Source organism: Dama dama, chromosome 26 (genome assembly GCF_033118175.1).
Source record: "Dama dama isolate Ldn47 chromosome 26, ASM3311817v1, whole genome shotgun sequence".
NCBI lineage: Eukaryota > Metazoa > Chordata > Mammalia > Artiodactyla > Cervidae > Dama > Dama dama.
Genome location: NC_083706.1, coordinates 56269527 through 56289763, shown reverse-complemented (window position 1 = coordinate 56289763; position 20237 = coordinate 56269527). Strand labels below are relative to the sequence as shown.

Genomic DNA, 20237 nt, shown 5'->3' with positions numbered 1-20237 from the left:
TAACACAAAGTTGTCCAAGAAATACCTCGGACAGGAGATACCCCAAGGGCAGCAGCTCATAGGGTCGCAAAAAGTCAGACATGACTTAGCAGCAGTGGAATGGAACAGTCACTCACGGAACTGGTTACATCTGAGCCACTCACATCCCCAAGTGCTGTCTTCCTTCTGGAGAAGCTGTCTGTGGCTCCACAGGGACAGTCATACACCCAGGTGGCCGGGATGCCCCGCGGGTGGGCTCCCCTGGTGGGTTTCGGAGTACAACAGGACAGTTAATCTTGGAGGAAAGAATGAGAGCAGGGCCAGCCCCCAGCGCTGTTTTCAAAGTGGAAACAGGTGTGAAATCCCAGGGACAAGCCGATGCCCCGCAGAACCCCACCCCAGCTCCACCCCAGCTCCACCCCAGCTCTGCTGCGGGAATTTCCCCCCGCCCTCCCGCTGCCCCTCAGAGACGCCAACTGAGTACACAGCCTGTGGCCCCCTGCCCCAGCCCCGCCGAGCCCTGAGGTCACCTGAGAAGTGCTAGGAGATACGACTTTCCCCGTTGGTGCTTGCCCTGAGCGCAGGATATCATCCAGAAGGAACTTAATCTCCTTCATCCCTGTCCAGACACCTCACTTCATTTCATCAAATTTACCTCCTTCTGGGGCCGCCTTCCTTCCCCAGGCCCTCACATTCCTTCAGAGTCTCACACCAAATGCCTTCAACGGTCTGCATGCATCACATGGGGAAATCACTAGCAGACTTGAGGAACCTCTCAAAGCACTCAGAGCCACGGCGTTTCTCTGAGGACCGTTAGGGCCCACTCCTCCTGTGTGTAGAATGCAGAACGGCCACCAGAGCCCCTCGAGCGCCGACCCTGCGTCGTTCTGCCGAGAACCGCAGCTTCCTTGGCTTCGAGGTCCACATAGCTAACGTCTCTACTTAGTGGAATGAGTGGAGGAGGCGATAGCACCCCACCCAGTGCTCTCACCTGGAAAATCCCATGGATGGAGAAGCCTGGTAGGCTGCAGTCCATGGGGTCGCTAAGAGTCGGACATGACTGAGCGACTTCACTTTCACTTTTCACTTTCATGCACTGGAGACGGAAATAGCAACCCACTCCAGTGTTCTTGCCTGGAGAATCCCAGGGACGGGGGAGCCTGGTGGGCTGCTGTCTAGGGGGTCGCACAGAGTCGGACACGACTGCAGTGACTTAGCAGCAGCAGCAGCAGTGAAATGAGACCAGCCTTAAGGTAAATACAGCTGGGAAAGGGGCGTGTTACTTAATGTTATGCAGACCATCTCCCCTGCATCTTGATACTTTCCATTTCCCAGTTTGGGTCAGTGGAGTGTTTTAAGGGCAGAGAACCTAAGACCCAGGAGGGCTGGGAGGGGGTGGGTAACTCCCTGATGACACAAGGCCTTGGAGAAAGAGTCCCCGGGAGCTCATGTCCACTTTCCTGCAGGAAGCAGACTCAAAGAGCACCCTTAGGTAAACAGGGGAAACTTCACACTAGGTGGCTTCTTAGTATTACAGGCACCATACAAAGGTTACCTGTAACTTGCAGGTAACTCACCACAACATTGTTTGAACGTGGCCACTGTAGAAATGGAGGAGGAAATGGCAACCTGCTCCAGTAGTTTTGCCTGGAAATCCCAAAAGAGGAGCCTGGCAGGCTGCAGTCCACGGGGTCGCCAAGAGTCCGACAGGGCAGCACACACGCACACGCAGCAGGAATATGTCCCTCCCACTTGCCCGTCACCCACCCGGCCTTTCCGAGGGCTCTTGCCGCTCCTGGTCCCCCACAGGGTCACATGGCCACACAGCCTGTGTGGACAAGACACTCAGGGAGCCCCTGAGCTGAGGTCATGTCCACGCTGGACCCCCCTGCCTTTTCCTCCGTGTCCTCTGAGCCCACTGTCCACTCCTCCACCTTCCCATCCCTGGGGGGCGCTGGAGTCGGCCACCAGAGCCCCACTGGGGATCGGCAGAGGGGCCCCATGTGTGTCCAGCATGGTAACTGGACGGGGCAGGTGAGGCCTGGGCCACGAGGGACCCACTGGGAGGAGGACAGGGCCCACCCCCGAGCAGACAGCTTGGGGAGCCCCAGAAGCTCAGACCAAGGCCACCCGGGCAGGGCCTGAAGCAGAGGAGGCCATTCCCTACACGCGGAGGACCAGTCAATCTACAGACACCAGCGTGTCCAGGACTTGTCACGAAGCCAGGCTTCCCGAGGACAACCTGCTGCAGGTCGGCCGGCAGGACCTCCGGGACACTTCAGACACCGGATCCCCGTGGGGCCCAAGAAGCAGGTACTGTGACGGGCTCTGACAACCCGAGTCTCCGAGGCAACGAGACATGCCCCCAGCTAAGGGGCAATGAGAGGGTGAGTGGGTGGGGCAGGCGTGGCTCAGGCCTCGTGGTCCACTGGACAGGACCTGCCACAAGGACCGACTGGAAGGGAAGCCGTGCAAAGGGGAGAGAAGGAAGGGTGGGCGGCGGTCAGTGCGACCATGTTCCTGAGGAACAAACACATCCCCTCAATGCCCACCATGCTCTGGGTCCAGAACATCACAGCTGCAAGCAGCAGCACCCGAAAAACCCAGGATGGCCCGAGCGCCCTGTGAACACCCGGACAGTCGGCGCCACAGGCCTGGGGCCCGTGTTTCCAGCAGTTCGGTCTCACTGCCCACTGGGCGCGTCTGTTTGCTGATTTACCAAACGGAATGATGACAACTACAGGGGGCCAAGACGGTCCTGCAGCATCAAAGACGCAGACGCTACAGCAGTCAAGGTTCTGCCACAGCCAAGATTCCAGTTACCACCCAGCACGCTTTCAGCTGCCCCGACCCTCAGCCTTGGTTCTCACCAAGCCTCAGAGAAAGCGTCAGAGACAAGGGCCAAACGAAAAGCCCCCTGATGAAACCTCAGCTTGCCTCCGGCGGAGGGCAGACACCTAGAAGTCACCCGCACACCTCCTTCTTAGGTCTTCTCTAAAAGTTGGTGCTTTTGAACTGTGGTGCTGGAGAAGACTCTTGAGAGCCCCCTGGACAGCAAGGAGATCAAGCCAGTCCATCCTAAAGAAAATCAAACTTGTGTATTCATTGGAAGGACTGATGCTGAAGCTGAAGCTCCAGTCCTTTGGCCACCTGAAGTGAAGAGCCACCTAAATGGAAAAGATGTTGATGCTGGGAAAGGTGAAGGCAGGAGGAGAAGGAGATGACAGAAGATGAGATGGTTGGATGGCCTCACTGACTCAATGGTCAAGAATTTGAGCAAGCTCCGGAAGATGGTGAAGGACAGGGGAGCCTGGAGGGCTGCAGTCCATGAGGTTGCAAAAAGTTGGACACGACTTAGCAACTGAAGAAAAAGTGCCCAAGACCTTACAAAAAAGAGTCTTTAAAATTCACAGTGGGCCCAACACCATCGGAGGTGAGGTGAAACTTTCCTTGCCCTCTCAATTACACCCCACGTAAGGCATCCTAGGGACACACGCAGGGCTCGTAGAGTCAGAACCAGGGTCCAGGGGGCTCCTTTGGGCCCTCTTTACATCAGGGCACAAGTCACTACTAAGTCACGTGACTAATGTGACTTAAGCCAAAGAAGAGCCACCATGACATTCACACTATTTTTCGTCTTTAAACAGTAGAGTCACTGTCCTGGGGCTTCCCAGGTGGATCAGCAGTAGAGGCTCTGCCTGCCAGTGCAGGAGACACAGGTTCAATCCCTGGGTTGGGAAGATCCCCTGGAGAAGGAAAGGGCAACCCACTCCAGTATTGTCTGGAGAATCCCATGGACAGAGGAGCCCGGCGGGCTGCAGTCCGTGGGGTCGCAGAGCTGGACAGAACTGAGCGCAACCCAGGTACAGGTAGTGTCTCTGTCTATTAACATGTTTCCCCCAAAATCAGTTCTTTACAGCATGATGCAAGATGCCAGGAAGATTTAAATGTGGAAATTCTTTTTGTTAAAATCCAGCATTAAATTCCAGCCAGCAGGGGAGGGTGGCAGAAATTGGGTGACGCTGAGTCCAAACACCTGGGCTGCCTTCCTGGCTGTGTGCAGGTATGAATGTGAAGGGGCTCTGATTCCTCCTTATAAAGTGAGGAAGCTGACAATCAAATCCCTACAAGCTCCTTTAAACCCCACCCCCCGTCTCCTACAACAGAGATCCCGTCACTTCCTCCTGAGCAACTGCTTGAGGGGCTGGAGTTTAAGGGCTGGCTTCACCTGAGGAGTCAGTCCTACGGTTTTCCATCACATGCCTCCCCTCGCATGTAAGCGCGTAGCCTTGTAAGTCTGGGCCAAGTGGTAAAGGCATCTGAGAAAACCTTCTGTGTTATCAGTCAATCAGGGTAAATTTTATCTTATTTACACTTAATTAAAAGAGTCTCTTAAGTTCAAAATCTCAGTGAGAGAAGCAGGGATCAATCAAGACAATAAACCAAACACCTGCTACTTGAAAGCGAAGTGTGACTCAGAGGCCAGGAAACAAAGCGAGAATCAGGGCAGACCCCCCGCAGTCAGGGCCGCGCCTGCCAGACACCCTCAGGCCCTCCCCGAACAGCAAACACCCGCCCCCCAGGGGCCAGCCACAGGCACCCACCGCCCTCCCTGCGGCCGTCCGACTCGGGGCTATTCCCAGAACTCTTCGCCTAAGGATCCTCTGGGGAACGTGCCCTGTAGACACTGAAGCACGCTTCCTGCCCACGGCCGAGACCTCTGGTCCAAGGACCCCGCGGCCTTGGTGACCTCCCTGGAGTGAGTCCACAGCAGTGAGTGTCCAGCCAGGCTCAAGTCTTTGCCTGAGAGCCTCATTCAGAGAACCTGAGCTCAGAGGATCCTCCTGCCTGTTCCCACATGTCAAGGCTTACCTGGCTCAGGGGGCCAGCTGGGAGACCCCAGGCTTACCCAGCCCAGGAGGCCTGCCAGATGACTCTGGGCACTTGACTTAATCACCTCTGTCCCAAGTTCCTCATCTGCAAAATGGGACCAACCAAGTGTCTACCGCACTTCGACTGCAGCCATGAAATTAAAAGACACTTGCTCCTTGGAAGAAAAGCTATGACCAACCTAGACAGCATATTAAAAAGCAGAGACATTACTTTGCCAACAAAGGTCCGTCTAGTCAAAGCTATGGTTTTCCAGTAATCACGTATGGATTTGAGAGTTGGACCATAAAGAAAGCTGAGCGCTGAAGAATTGATGCTTTTGAACTGTGGTGTTGGAGAAGACTCTTGAGAGTCCCTTGGACTGCAAGGAGATCCAACCAGTCCATCCTAAAGGAGATCAGTCCTTGGTGTTCATTGGAAGGACTGATGCTGAAGCTGAAGCTCCAATACTGTGGCCACCTGATGTGAAGAGCTGACTCATTTGAAAAGACCCTGATGCTGGGAAAGATTGAAGGCAGGAGGAGAAGGGGACAGCAGAGGATGAGATGGCTGGATGGCATCACCGACTCAATGGACATGAGTTTGAGAAAACTCAGGGAGATTATAAAGGACAGGGAGGCCTGGTGTGCTGCAGTCCATGGAGTTGCAAAGAGTCAGACACGACTGAGCGACTGACCTGAAGTGTCCACCACAAGGAGAGCAAGCGGGGCGGGAGGCAGCACGGGGGTCACTGTGAGCGGGGCCCTGGATGCAGGAGGAGGCCCCTCACCCCGCTCCCCATGCTACCACCACAGAGATGGAGCCCCCCACAACTCCCTAGAGCTCACCTGCTGCATCGTGCAAATCCCCAAGCTCCACACGACAGGGAGCTCTCAGTTATAAATGAGATCATCATGCCTTGCTTAACTGCAGGCCCCCAGCTTCCCGCTCCTCCACACGGGGTGAGCCTGTCGGCTGATCCCGGGTCAGGAAGGCTTCCTCGGGGAGGAGCTGGGGTCTGCATAGACAAGGGGCAGGAGCGAGCAGAGGACCACAGGACGTGGACTTGCTGCAGGCTTGCCGCGGGCTCAGGCAAGGCCACCAGAGAAGGAACCGCAGGCTGCGCCCGCCCTCGGAGCAGAGCGCGCGGGAGGCGAGCTCCTGGAGGACCCCTCCAGCCCGGGACCTCGCTTCACTCCCAGGAGCCGGACAGGATGCAGCCCCGGTCACCCCCGTCCTGCAAACCAGGAGGCTGAGAACCGGCAGCTCACCTGATTGTCCACGAGCGACAGGCGGAGTGTTGGCCCCAGACCCTGGATGCCGGGCGGTGAGTCCACCATCCCCAGGGAGGCCGGCTCCGTCCTCCTGCTGTGACCACGTGTCTCCTGAGCACCAGGGATGGGCGGTAAGGAGGCATCCTCCCTCACCGAGCCCCAACAGCCTGGTCTAGGGGCCACACCCGCAGGATTTCACCATCATGAGGTCCCACCAACAGTCTTCTGAACAAGAGCCCTGCGTTGCCCTCAATCCCACGTCAGAGCATGTCCCGCAACAGGATGTCCCGGGTCCATCAGAGGACAGCACACCCGAGGGGAGGGAGCCAGGAGCCATCACGGTAGCGACGCAGCAGGCGCGGGACACTGCTCTTAGACAGAAGGGAAGAGAAGGCGAGACCGAGAGGGCAGAGGCCTCGCAAAGCAGCGTCTTCCCTCCGCCCGCCTGCTGTCCGGGTGAATCCCCGCAGGCCTCTAGGACATGCAGCCCCAGGCAGGAGGCCCGCTGCCCTCCCCTCCCGCCGTGGTCCCGCTGGCTCCCAGAGGCGGCGGACGATTCCCACCATAGGCGAGGCTGCCCCCAGCATCCTGCGCCTCTGCAAACCACGTCTCCGCGTCACTTTGTGATTCAGAGTGAGACTGACCTTCAGGGAGGCCCGCGGGAGGGCCATGCTCACCGCCTGTCACCCCCAGGCTCACCAGGACCCACCCAGGTGGTGGCTGAGGTTTTGTCTCCTGGGATCCGCTTAACCCAAGGTCACATGTGCTTCTGTTCAAGTGGTTTAGGCATCTGTTTCACCTGACACCCCGACACAAGGGCCTCAGGTGACGATGCTCACGAGCGGGACAGGCACCCAGGCTGGGCTCCACCCTCCCAAGCTCCGTGCCGTGTGCCCCGTGAGGAAATGCCAAGGACGGGGAGGTTGACAGCAGGTTCTTGCGTGTCCACACGTGCCCGCCAGGTCTCCTCACGGGTCCTCCCACCTCAGTTCTGCGTCTCCTCACCCAAGCCCACGTCTCACAGGCAGAAACACAAAGATGACGCGTGGTAACCTGACATCAAACAACACCCCTGGGACGTGAGCGCCCTGCATCTTGCCAGCCTGCCCCGCCCCAGCATCACAGCTGCACCACCAGCCCCCATCACACCTGCACCATCAGCCCCCATCACACCTGCACCATCAACCCCCATCACACCAGCACCATCAGCCCCCATCACACCTGCACCAGCCCCCCATCACACCTGCACCATCAACCCCCATCACACCTGCACCAGCCCCCATCACACCTGCACCATCAACCCCCATCACACCTGCACCAGCCCCCATCACACCTGCACCATCAACCCCCATCACACCTGCACCAGCCCCCATCACACCTGCACCAGCCATCACACCTGCACCAGCCCCCATCACGCCTGCACCCCCAGCCCCCATCACACCTGCACCATCAGCCCCCATCACACCTGCACCCCCAGCCCCCATCACACCTGCACCAGCCCCCATCACACCTGCACCATCAACCCCCATCACACCTGCACCACCAGCCCCCATCACACCTGCACCAGCCCCCATCACACCTGCACCACCAGCCCCCATCACACCTGCACCAGCCCCCATTACACCTGCACCAGCCCCCATCACACCTGCACCATCAGCCCCCATCACACCTGCACCCCCAGCCCCCATCACACCTGCACCATCAGCCCCCATCACACCTGCACCACCAGCCCCCATCACACCTGCACCATCAGCCCCCATCACACCTGCACCCCCAGCCCCCATCACACCTGCACCATCAGCCCCCATCACACCTGCACCATCAGCCCCCATCACACCTGCACCACCAGCCCCCATCACACCTGCACCATCAGCCCCCATCACACCTGCACCATCAGCCCCCATCACACCTGCACCACCAGCCCCCATCACACCTGCACCATCAGCCCCCATCACACCTGCACCCCCAGCCCCCATCACACCTGCACCATCAGCCCCCATCACACCTGCACCATCAGCCCCCATCACACCTGCACCCCCAGCCCCATCACACCTGCACCATCAACCTCCATCACACCTGCACCAGCCCCCATCACACCTGCACCATCAGCCCCCATCACACCTGCACCCCCAGCCCCCATCACACCTGCACCATCAGCCCCCATCACACCTGCACCCCCAGCCCCATCACACCTGCACCCCCAGCCCCCATCACACCTGCACCAGCCCCCATCACACCTGCACCCCCAGCCCCCATCACACCTGCACCATCAACCCCCATCACACCTGCACCCCCAGCCCCATCACACCTGCACCACCAGCCCCCCGTATCACTGCTGCCCCAGAGCCTGCCTGCCCCTCTGCCCTGAGACCCCGGGAGGCCCCCCAACTGCCCAGCCCAGCCCCTCAGGGCCCTCCAAGCCCCCACAAGCCACAAGGGGGCCCTCGGCCCCCCAGGCCCCAAGGAAGCTCCCTGTCCCCTCTGCCCAGGGCGCTCCAGCCCCGCCAGACCCCCAGGGCTCAGGCTTCAGGGCCACATCTCCAACAGGGACGTCGGGATGACCCTCCCCGGTCCCGACCCCTGTCCACGGCTGTGTCTGCTGGACGACAGGACCCGTGATGGCTGCACGGTGACAGCGCCCAGCGGAGAGCCCGGCCCATCACTCCGGGCGCGTGCAGACACACCAAGGGCTGTGAGATGCTTTACTTACCTGTTCTCCACCGGAGTCCCTCGGCCCCCAGGACAGGCACTAAGGGAGCCCCAAAGCCAGACTGATGGATGTTAGGGTGCCCCCCTCCTCATCCTCAGGGTGCCCTGGGGCGCCCCACCTGCTCATCTGCCCCCTGACCCCAGAAATCCCAAGACAGCGGGGGCGGCGTCCCGAGAGCTGGGCTCCCACGGCCGCGATGCACATGGGGCTGTCTCGAGTGCTTGGTGACACCCGGACCCCCAGAAAGTGTTAAAGGAGAAGAGGGGGAAAAAAGGGATTAAAAAAGTCTGATTAAGATTTGGCTTTGAGCCAAGTCCTGAGTTGGCTCACGTCCTTTCTTAGACCTCGCAGCTCCGGGAGCCCAGGCCTCTGCCCGTCCACCCTCTGCCCCGTCCTTGGCCCCTGGTGCGGAGGGGAGGCCGCCTGGCTGGGGCCCTGGGGCCAGGGGAGTGACCAAAGGCCAGGGGACAAGGCTGCAGAAAGGCTAAGGGGGCCAGATAGAGACAGAGGGAGAGAGAGAGAGAGACAGAGAGAGACAGAGACACAGAGAGACAGAGATTAGCCTCTAACTCGCCATTTCCTGATCAATGAAACTCTTTCATCCTTTCTTGTGTGAAGTTTGGGGGAAGAACAGGAAGGGCAAGGAAGCGCCCTGGAACTCCGGGCTGAAGCGCCAACGCCCCAGGAAGGGAGGCTGGCCAACCGCCCCCCAAGCCTCAGTCCACGTCTGGGCGCACCCTCAGGAGCCCCCCACGTCCTGGCCTCTGCACACGTGGGGGCCACAGGAGTGAGCCCATGGACGGGACCCAGCATCGGGTGTGTCCACGCCACACTGCGGTCTGGGGGCTGAGGGGCGATGCCCCCCAGAGCCCCAGGAAGCCCCCAGGGCCCAGGGCCGTCCACGAGTGGCCACGCTGAGGCTGGGCTGGGCCTGGGAATGAGTGGCAGGTTCTGAGGGGGTCCCAGCCACCAAGGGGCCTCAGACCACAGGCGGGACCCCGCCACCCAACCTGGAAGGTCGGTTTAGGACCTCCCGCCACAGAGCCTGGCCTGCCTTCGTCACATGAGAAAGAACAAGGGAACGAAGCCTCAGAGAAAGGCGCAGGTGGAAGGACAGGGGAAGGTGCAGGGGGCCGATTAGGACTTTCTACACCCTCCTCAGATCCTTGGATGCAAAGAAAGGTCAGTGGTTTCTGGCCAGAGATCAGAGGTCAGTAAGAACTCAGCTGAGGAGGGGGCAGGGCCTCACCTCTCAGGACCCTCCCCCCACAAAGCCGGGCTGGAGAACCTGCGGGGAAAAGGCTTGGTTGGAAGAGAGGCCTCAAAAGCCTGAGGACCAAATGTCAATTTTCTGCAGTTGAAGTTCTTCCGGGTTAAGATCCCTCATAAATGAACATGTGTAAGCACTTCCATTCCCAGAGAACACTGAAATGGGATATCAGCTTAGCCAAGTAAGTGAAGCCACTGCTTTAAATAAAACCGGTTTACTAAGTGACCAGACTTTGCAGCAGAAAGGAAATCCCATCTGGTGGGCAGCCGGGCGCAGACAGCGGCGGGCACCTCCCCCGGCTTCGGGTATTAAAACAGACCCGCCCCGGGGCCAGGGCCCTCCTATCTGGCCCCTGGGTTACCGCTCTGAGTTCAACCTGCACATCCCAGACTCCCAAGTCAGGTTGCTGGAGACATCAGACAAAGACGCGCCGTGATTGCTAATGCCCTAACGCGGTGTCCCTGCGGCACCAGCTGTCTCTAAACCTGGGCCTGACCCCAGGCCGCGTGGGCCCTGGGGCTCCGTCCTCCAGCGCGTCCGCCGGGAGGGGCGGGCTGCTCTCGGGCGCCGCCGTGTGGCCGGCGCGGGGACCTCCGCGCCCACGGCCGGAAGAGGCCCTTGGCCCGGAGCCGCACCTGCGTTTCCTGCGGGTGTAAACGGGTGTCAACAGCCGGAGAGATGCCAAGTGCGCGGAGAAAGGGATCCGGGACTCCACCTGGGTTTTATCTCCGGGTGAAAAGAAAGATCTCGTTTGGGCAGCTCCCTCCAGCAGATACACCTTTGAAGAAGGAAGACCTGAGCCCATCACCGGTGGATCCTGCAAAGCCAGGACTGCGCCAACGTGTACGTTCAGGTCAGAGCCGACACTCGCTTTCCTCAGCCTCGGGCGCCGGCAGACGTTTAAATGCATCACCCATGAAAGGAACAGGGCGGCTCGGCGGGGCTGGTGCCAGCCCAGGAAACGGCTCTTCTCTGCTGTAAGAGGGAAGCGGGCAGAGTGTCGAGTCTGAACTCTCGGTCCTGGCGCTGCGTGCACTCAGGCCGTGCTAGGATCGCAGGTGCGTGTGCCCGAGACAGCAGGTCTGGGGGCGGGGGGCGGGGCTGCCCGGTGGGGAGCGCGCTGCCCGGGCCTCACAGCTGGTCCAGCACCCTCCGCCACAGTGTCCATTACTCTGTCAGAGGGTGTCACAGGTAGGTGGCCCTGGGAATCCTAGTCAGGGTTGGAGGCTTCCTAAGTCACTGATCCTCGGGAGGGGAGGGGCCTCGCTGGGGCTCTTTCCCATGCAGGGCCCGGGTGCTGCAGCTGGAGATGGCCCTGGGTCTCACCTCCTGGGAGCCCACCCCTCCGGGTCCCCCCACAACTCCACTTACAGGACAGTGAGGAGCGCTTAGATTTCCCAGAGCCAGAGGGGAGAGTTCCAACCTGCTAGTGGGGTCAGATGCAAGCCTAGTTTTAACACCAATAGCATATAAAACACCACTTACGGGTTCTAGAAATTCCAAAGAACAGTGAGGGGGAGAAATTGGCTTAATGGAATCTCAGGTTCACAAAGTGACTTGGGCAAGTGGGCCAACCACACTCCAGACAAAGGCACGGTCCTCGTCTGAGATCCTGCATCCAGTCCTGAGGGCGTGGACCAGCCAGAGCTCAGAATGGAGCTTGGTTCAGAAAGCGGAGGGGAACACACGGGGCCTTAGATGACAGGGTAGGAAAGCAGGAGCAAGCAGACTCATGGGGGATGACGTCCAAACGTCCCTCATCCTCAGTCCTCCCGACACAGCAAGACAGAATCGCTGGGGCCTGGAAGGAAGGGCCAGGTCAGAAAGATATGGAAGAGTTGGGGAGGGTGTCTGGCCTTCCCAGACCTAGAGATCATCTTGAAATACCTACATTAACAGCCCAAGGAAAGCAGGTGACGTGAACTGTCGATTCATCAGCAGATGACAGTTTTAAAGATGATATGATTCCCAGCCTGCATCCAAACCAAGCCCGCCATCCAGTGCACTCAGGTCCAAGGAGAACCCTCCCCACGACAGATTTTATTCCATTGTCAGTGGCATTAATGCAGGCAGCAGAATTTCACCCCATCTCTCTTTTGAATATTTAAAACTTTTCGTGTACCTGTTTATCCAAAACAAAGGTCTCCCTGGCCGAGACATTCCTTGGTGAGGCCCCTGACATCACGGTCAGTGTAGCCCCAGGGAAGAAAGGGGCCGCGCTTCCCTTTGCCACCGAGAGGAGCACGTCTAAGGAAGGAGCGGATGGCCTGGCCTCGCGAGCAGCGTCCTGACTGTGGTCCTGACCTGGCTCTGTCTGTCTGTCCGTGACTCAGCCACTTCACCATGAAGAAGCTAACAGTCCCCTGAAACAGGTGCAGCAAACATTTACGTGGCTGATCTCTGGGAAGGAGGCACGAGGTGGGCCTTCCCGTGTGTCTCTGCTCGACAGAGCTGAGAGCACTTCCCAGAAAGGATGCTGGGGACACACGCCTGGAGCCCTCACCCCAAAACCGGCCACGGAATCCCCAGACGCCACTCACTCAGCCTTCTTAACCCTGGAGTCATCTCGAGTCATCTCGAAACTGAAGGACAGTCACTTCTGTCTTTCAAAGGCCAATTTTTAAAATTAATTTTAAATGTACTATTGTTTGTTTTTTAATTCTTGACGACACAGACCCAAGTCCTCTGTGGAGTCAGTTAATAGACAATTGAACACAGGCGATGCACTGTATCCTTCATTTGGACCTCCTGAACTGTTTTTAGGATGGGAAGCGTAAACGGAGTTTATCATCTTCTTTTGTAACTTCCGCTCCACACTGAGCAGCGATTCTCATCAATGGGGTGAGTGTATCTTGCAACTTGCACCATGTGACTTAAAACAGGTCTGTATGCGACTCTGGCGTGTCACGTGGGGAGGGCACCACCGTGATGTCCCAACAAGCAGGTGGCCCAGGGCGGCTCTGTGACCTTTCTCTGGGTTTGTACATTCTTCTCGACATTATAAGAACAATTGTGGTAGAGCAAGCAAAGTACAGCCCTGCGGATGGAGTTCCCGTGAAGAGAGCCTGACCGGGGCCTGAGCTAGTCCATTAGTAACCAGCACAGGTTAACCAGATTCAAGGAGGAGAAGGCAAGTCCATGCCACGTTCTTCTGAAGATGAAGACGGGCCCCAAAAGTGCTTGATGAGAAAGGGGCAATGACGTGTAAAACCCCAACACCAGTGCTCAGTTGTGAACACACATCAGAGCAACTCCGGACGCACTTAGAGTCGTCACGAGACTGCTCGGTCAGGCCAGAGGGAGCCAGGGAACCACGGCCTCACCATCCTCAGCTGGAAAAGTGGCCCCCCAAAATTTATCACTCTGCCCACTCAGCCATGCGCTTCCCATCATTCCTCAGGGTAAAAAAAAAAAAAATTCTTACCCACTTTTCATTGAAACAGAGAGATGGAGCTCCCGGGCAGGAGTGACAGGCCCACCGCCCAGCACTCAGCACTCACATCTGGATCAGACAAAGGCCAGTGAGACCTTCTTCCAAGGCCCCCAGGCCCACCTCATGAGCACCCAGCTGTTCCCAGCTCCAGGGGGCCCTGGGCTGGGCCGGGGAGGGTCTGTCTCCCCACTCCACTGGGGGCTGGGATGGTCCAGAGCTGAGCAAGGCAGGCAGAGGCGTGCGAAATCAGACTGACTTTCTCAGTCCCAAGAAGGGAATCACGTGTCTGCCACACACTCATCTCATAGGGAGGATGGACCCATTTGTTCCTGGAGCCTTGATGACACCGAACAGAGTCAGTGACACATGAACGAAGCAAAACCCACCTCGGGCCGGGCCAGCCGGCAGACTAGAGTGCTTGGGGCCAACCCACTGATGAACTTGTTCTTTCAGCAGTGATGAAGCCCAACAAACCTGAGAACATGGCAAACAGAAGGGGCCTGACAGATTCTGTCGCGCGTCCTCAAGTGCCCTGAGCCGGGGGTCAAGCACATCACAGGTGACTGTGCTCATCTGAAGCCTCCCTGCTTTCTGAAGCTTCATGACTGTTCATCTGAAGCCTCTGTGCTTTCTGAAGCTTCATTATTATTGGAAAACTCTTTGCCAGCAACCTCAAATGTTAACAGCTGGCTTACCCCCCACAAAAATAAACATAAGCAAATCTGCCACGGGCGTGTGCTCACAGATGGGATGGGGTTGGTCACACGACGCAGGGGGTAAGGTGCCTACCGTCCACTGTGAGCCGGCCACCGGGGCAGAGCGCGGCAGAGGAGACCTGCAGTTGCTCTTAGGGGAAAGAGGATGAGGGGAAGGAACCAGAAACTTCTCATCGACTCTCAGCTCAAATGGAAACAGTGACATTAAGGGCCGCAGGAGAAGCAAAGGAGTTAACTGTAATTAGGGCAGAGGCATGAGAGAGAGAGAGAGGAAAGGTGGTTGGGGAAAGAGGACAGTAAGAAGAACGCAGACGCTCGCGTTGAAGGAAGAACACGCTCCCAACTGTATGGACCCTTCGCCTCCCCTTAAATGCCAGCTTCATTGGTTAATATCCCATTTTATGTCGGACATAATAAAAACCTGAATATAACTATAGTGTTACGAGTCATTCTGAAAGGGCCTCCTATTCTAATGAAAATTTTAATTAAATCTGGCCAGGTAGCACGAATTTCCATTTATAATGTCTTGTTTCGCAATGCTGACAATATAAATGAGAGTCACCATTTTACTGGGTTCTATTTATTTCTGTTTTATAACAAATCTCTGCTCTTTGGTTTTCAGCCTGGGACTACAAAACCGCATAAAATGCCTACTATTATCACTTCTAGAATAACCTCTTCTCAGCCCACAAGGAATTAGGATTTCACTTTCTGAACCCTTCCCTTCCCTGGGCTTCAGTTATTAACAAATATTCAGTATATTAAGTGTCATTCAAACTCTCGAGATGCACAGAAATTAAGGGTCTTGTCCCACTGGCTTCCCTGGCAGCTCAGATAGTAAAGATTCTGCCTGCAATGCAAGAGGCCTGGGTTCCATCCCTGGACCTGGAAGATCCCCTGGAGGAGGGCATGGCAACCCACTCCAGTATTCTTGCCTGGAGAATCCCATGGACAGAGGAGCCTGGTGGGCTACGGTCCATGGGGTCGCAAAGAGTCGGACACGACTGAGCAGCTAAACAACAATGTGTCCCATTACCAACACCATCGATTACGGAAACATAAATGAACTCAGAAAAATAGGACTGAATTTTTCTTCTCTAATGCCAGAATCCACCTGGAAATTCATCACGCTACATCTATGGCTTGTAAATGTGTAAACAGTTTATCTTTTAATTAAAAATATATAAAATGTTACCCTTGCCCTCTATTCCAGTGTTACATTGCCAATCTTAATAACAGCCTCATTCCAAAATCCTAGACTCTCATGAAGGCTTATTTTGATATCGAATTACTTAGAAATCTGTTCTGCTCTGAACCATTGCAACCTATGTTGGTTACATCAATGCCCATTTACTGCACAATCTTGTTATAGCCTGAAGTTGCTTATAGTTTTATTTATGGTCTTGATTTCAAATCAGAATTAAAGCGACTCCTCCAGATGTTTGGGTTTTCAGTCGCCATGTAAATGGGCTTCTAGGTTGGAATATTTTGATGATGTTTAGTTTCCTTTTCCTTAACCACCTCCGTGGTCCCTCTTCTGCTGATGAATGAAACACAGCTTTCCCGGAGCAGCAAATGTGTTCAGAGCATTTGCAGAGGGAGAAGAAAAAAACCATAATCGCTCCCTGAGAGCTGAGCAGACAGTGAAACAGTGGGGAGCAGGACCGTCTACGGCCGCCCGGAGCTGGGGAGGCTTCTGACCCGACGTCTTGGCACCATCAGCGACAGACCCATTAGTGCCAACAGCGGCATAATTCAGTCCTCAGTGGTATTCGCGTCTTGGTGACCCATGGACTGTAGCACGCCAGGCTCCTCTGCCCTTAGAAGCCCCCACCCACCCCGACAGACAGCGCCTCACCGTGAGCTGGAGGCCGGCCGGGGGAGGGGGGAGGTAGGGAGAGCCCAGCTGGACCGACCTTGCAGGTGACCCAGCAAACAGGGCAGGGAAGTCCGCACCCCCCGCCCCCTCCGCAGCCCAGGGAAGCCTCTGGAACAGAGCAGTGGCAAGGGCCCCAACAGGGCCTCTGGAATACGGGCACAGCAGAGCCTTGTGGGGTCGGCTGCTGGGAAGTCAAGGAGAAACACACATTGAGCAAAGAAAGCTCAGCTCGTGGGCAGGATCCGGGGCGCATCCTCACAGGGGGCCAGCAGCCACATGAGAAGCCAGGCCACTGGCCTCTGCCTTCTCAGTGTGGGCGGAACTCCCCGCAGGCAGCTCTAAAATCAGTCCATGGGCTCCTCCCAGACACTCTGAGCAAGGGGTCACTGGGGGTGGTGCCCCCGCCCCTGAAGCAAACACCCAGGTCGGGGTTTGTGAACTTCTGTCAAAGTCGGCACCGCTGCGCCCCAGACGGAGCAGAACTGCGGTCATCCGGACCACGTGTGGGCAGGCGGCCGACACCGGATGGTGCTCCCTAGGCTCGGCCATGAGCAGGATGGAAACCGGACTGGATCCGGCCCTAGCAGAAAGAAGGGACAGGTGAGGATCCCAGCAGGGGTCAGACACACCTCACACCACCGCCTGTTGATGGGAAAAGCACACATTTCGTGGAGGACCAGGCACTTTTGCAAATCCTGAGTCACAGGAAGACACACAAAGGTGCCATTTCTAAAGAATGACTTTAATGGGAAAAAAAGGTAATTATTGAGCAAAGCAAATTCTCTCTGTCTTGAACACCGATTAGCAGAGGGGGTCAAACCCACCGCCACACAGTGGAGACGCGTCCCCCAACAAAGACCATCCAGTGCAGGGGGCGGGGGGACAAAGGCATGACCCAGGGACACCGGTGACAAGCTTCTGACCCCCAAGAGGCGGGTGAGCCATCTGTTTCCACCTGAGGAGACAGGGTGGCACAGAACGGGCAGCCAGGCCAGCTTTCTCACTTGCTGGTCCAGCCTGGCACCCCCACCTCAACAAGGCTCGTGCTCCCCCAGAGTGCAGCGCTGTGCTCCACACACCACAGACAAAACCACCACGAGGCCAGCGTCCCCACTGCTGAGAGGCACGGCCCCCTGTGAAAACCACGGCGCCAGGACCAGAGGCCCAGCCGCCATCAGAAACAGTGTGAGCTACAGAACAGGTGTGTGCCGGGTGTGGACTCTAAGAGCCTCCTGTTTAATCCCGGCAACGAGCTAAACAGAAGGCATTGCCTGATCGCACTTTAGAGCAAGAACATTGGAGATTAAGACAGCTAAGCAATGTGCCTAGGACCACACATCCCGAAAACGCCCAGTGATCACTCCCCATCCCCCAGGGATGGCACGGTCTCTCTGGTTTATTAAAGACCAGATGTAAATTCTGCAGAGAGAAAGCCATCCCCCTGGAAACAGTGATCGCCCCCCCAAAACTGGAAATCGGTCTGAAAACAGGTGAGCACCCCAGAAAAATCCAGCACCTCCAACATGCCCTCATGGCCCATCAGCCAGCTTCTTGATGTTCTTGATGAGGGGTGGGGCAGGGAGGGGAGCTTGCCAAGATATGTCAGGGCTTTACACTTTTCTCCTGGAGGCTGAAGCCACATAGCATTTTATTTGCAAAAAATAGTTTTAAGGCAAAAAGTTTCCCCGGGAAGGGCAGCCAAAGGGGGCTGGTACCTGCACTGTATGCATCATTAGCTTCTGCATGGGATCCTCTGCAGCTGGTGTCACCAACACCCAGGAAATCCTGAGCAGCCCTAGGAGGGCCATGAACAAGGGCAACCTTCAAGCAAATGCTCAGCTTGTAAGAGTGGGGGAGAGAAAAGAGAAGAAAACCCACAGAGAGTCCAGCAGTTCCAATAACAAACACCCTATCCTGCTTTTCCACCCAGAGACCGGCAGATCCAGGAGGCCCCCTGAGGTGCCATCTGCTTTGGGCACTTTCAGAACAGCTGGGGCCGCGGGGACAGCCTGCTGCAAAAGAAACGCCGGGTCTCAACCGGAGACTTGGTCTCCACTTCTCTGGGGCCTCGGATGCCCTACGGTGGGCGGCTGTTTACACAAGCGCGGGTCTAAGCCCGTCATGTGTGTACAGATGGATAGAGACATGGATGCACACGGCAAGTCTTGCTCCGCCGCCCCTCTGCGGCGATGAAAACCCCACACAGGCGGCTGAGCGTGTGGGAACCTCCTCAAGATCGGGTGGGCAGTGTCTAATCTACACGTCATTCGGGAGACACAAGGCAGCGACCAGGGCCGCCCCAGAAGAATTTTAGGTATGAACCGTGAACTCACTAACTCCTTCCCCCTGGTACTGCTCGAATAAGGAAAAAAAAAAAAAAGGGCTCCGGCCGGCTTGAGCTTTGCTGAAAAGCAGACCCGACCACAGCCCAGCTCACCCGTTGGTATTTTCGATACAATAAACGCCTTCAGGACCATCCCAGGCACTTAGAAGCATCTCTCCACCAGAGGTGTTCTCTCTCCCTGCGTGTTTTCTCAAGCACTTGTTCAAAAACACATTTAAGTGGAATGTTTTCGTTTCTGCAGATTGCATTAATTATGGGTTTGCAAACACTGCAAGCCCACGAGGTCTGCCCCAGCCGGGGGCTGGGACACCCGGGCCGGGCCGGCGGCCGGCGGCTTGGCTCGGTCCCTGCGCGGCGCTTCGAGCTTGGCACCGCGCGCCGGTGGCCGGGCCTCGCCGAGAAGTCGCCGCTAAGAAAGCAAACCCGGCCGCGGTCAGCGCGGTGACCCCGGCGCTCGGCGCACCCTGCCCCGGGGGCCCAGGGCCGGGGAGCGCAGGACGCGGAGTCCCCTGGCCCTTCCAATGTCTGCCCGCTTGGACGAGGGGAAAGCAGTCTTCATTTGTCACGGCTTCTAAGCTCACGTCCCCCGGGAGGGTCGGGCCAAACCTGCGGGGCCCAGGACCCGGCCCCCTCGTCCGCCCCTCGCCCGCCCGGCAAGAGCCACGGGGTCCGCATCGCGCGGAGGCCGGGGCAGAGCCGCCCTCGGACAGTCCACCGGGCGGCGCCCTGGTTCCCGGACCTGGTCTTCCGCGCGCGACCCTGTCCCTCGTGAGGGGGGCGGCGAGGGGCCCGCGGAGCACCCCTCGCCGGTCAACCCGCGTCGAGGGGGCCCCAGAAGCCGCGCGCGCCCCGCGGACCGCCCAGACCCCACCTGCTCGGGCCGCGCGGGCAGGAGGGTCACCTGCTCGCGGCGCCGGAGCGCGGCGGGCGGAGGGGCCCGCGGGGACGCGGCCGGCCCCGGGCAGAGGCGGCGCGCCCCGGCGCCGCGGGCCCACTCACCGTTAGCGCCGAGAACTTCTGCGCGGGCGCCGGCGGGAGCAGCGCCGCGAGCAGCGGCAGCCAGCAGAGCCGCGGCAGCAGCATGGTGACCGGGCGCGGGCCGGCGCTCTCTGGCCCGGAGCGGGGCGCGCGGGCGGCACTCGGACGCGGCTGCGGAGCGGGCGGAGGGGCTGCTCGGGTCCTCGTCCCCAGAGCTCCGGGCGGCCGGACTCGACCAGCTGGCCCCGTCGGTCCTCCGCGTCCTGCGGCGGCCCCGGCTCCTGTCAAATAACTCCGGAGCTTCCCGGATCCTCCTCCGCCCGCCCTCCCAGCCCTCCCGTCCCCTCCCCCTGCCCCACCTCCAGCGCGGCCGCTGCGCCCCGCTCGCTCGGCTCCGACGCCCGCTCCGCCGAGCGGCCGCCCGGGGCACGGGTCTGACGGAGCTGGAGGTGGAGGGGGGGCCCAGGGCAGTGCTGCAGCCTGTGTGGGTGCTGAGTGTGCGCGCCTCCTTCCCTGCACACGCGCACCCATGTGCACACACGGACACAGATGCACACAGGCGTACACACTTTCTCGCGCGCGCGCGCACCCTGGGACAGCAAGATATACCTCGCCCTCCCATCCCAGGGCGCTGATCCGGTCCTCGCAACACCGGTCCTGCAGGCCCATTCACCCCTCAGAGCTAACTCGAAGCCTAGGCCAGTCCCCAGACTCCCTTGGGTCCCCCGGACCCCTGGGCTCTAACGCCACCTCGTCCAGCCCAGAATTCGCCTCTCAGCTTTGCG

General features: G+C 58.2%; 1 protein-coding gene across 2 annotated transcripts in view; it reads right to left on the bottom strand.

The window, feature by feature from the left end:
- The window catches only part of SMOC2 (SPARC related modular calcium binding 2), a 153435-nt gene extending 133825 nt beyond the window's left edge, over positions 1-19610 (bottom strand). For both annotated transcript variants that reach the window (XM_061130559.1, XM_061130560.1), the window contains exon 1: positions 19474-19610. In XM_061130559.1, the coding sequence (XP_060986542.1) occupies positions 19474-19557 (84 nt within the window). In that variant the 5' untranslated portion in view covers positions 19558-19610. The remainder of the gene's footprint in view (positions 1-19473) is intronic.
- Positions 19611-20237: the final 627 nt, after the last annotated feature.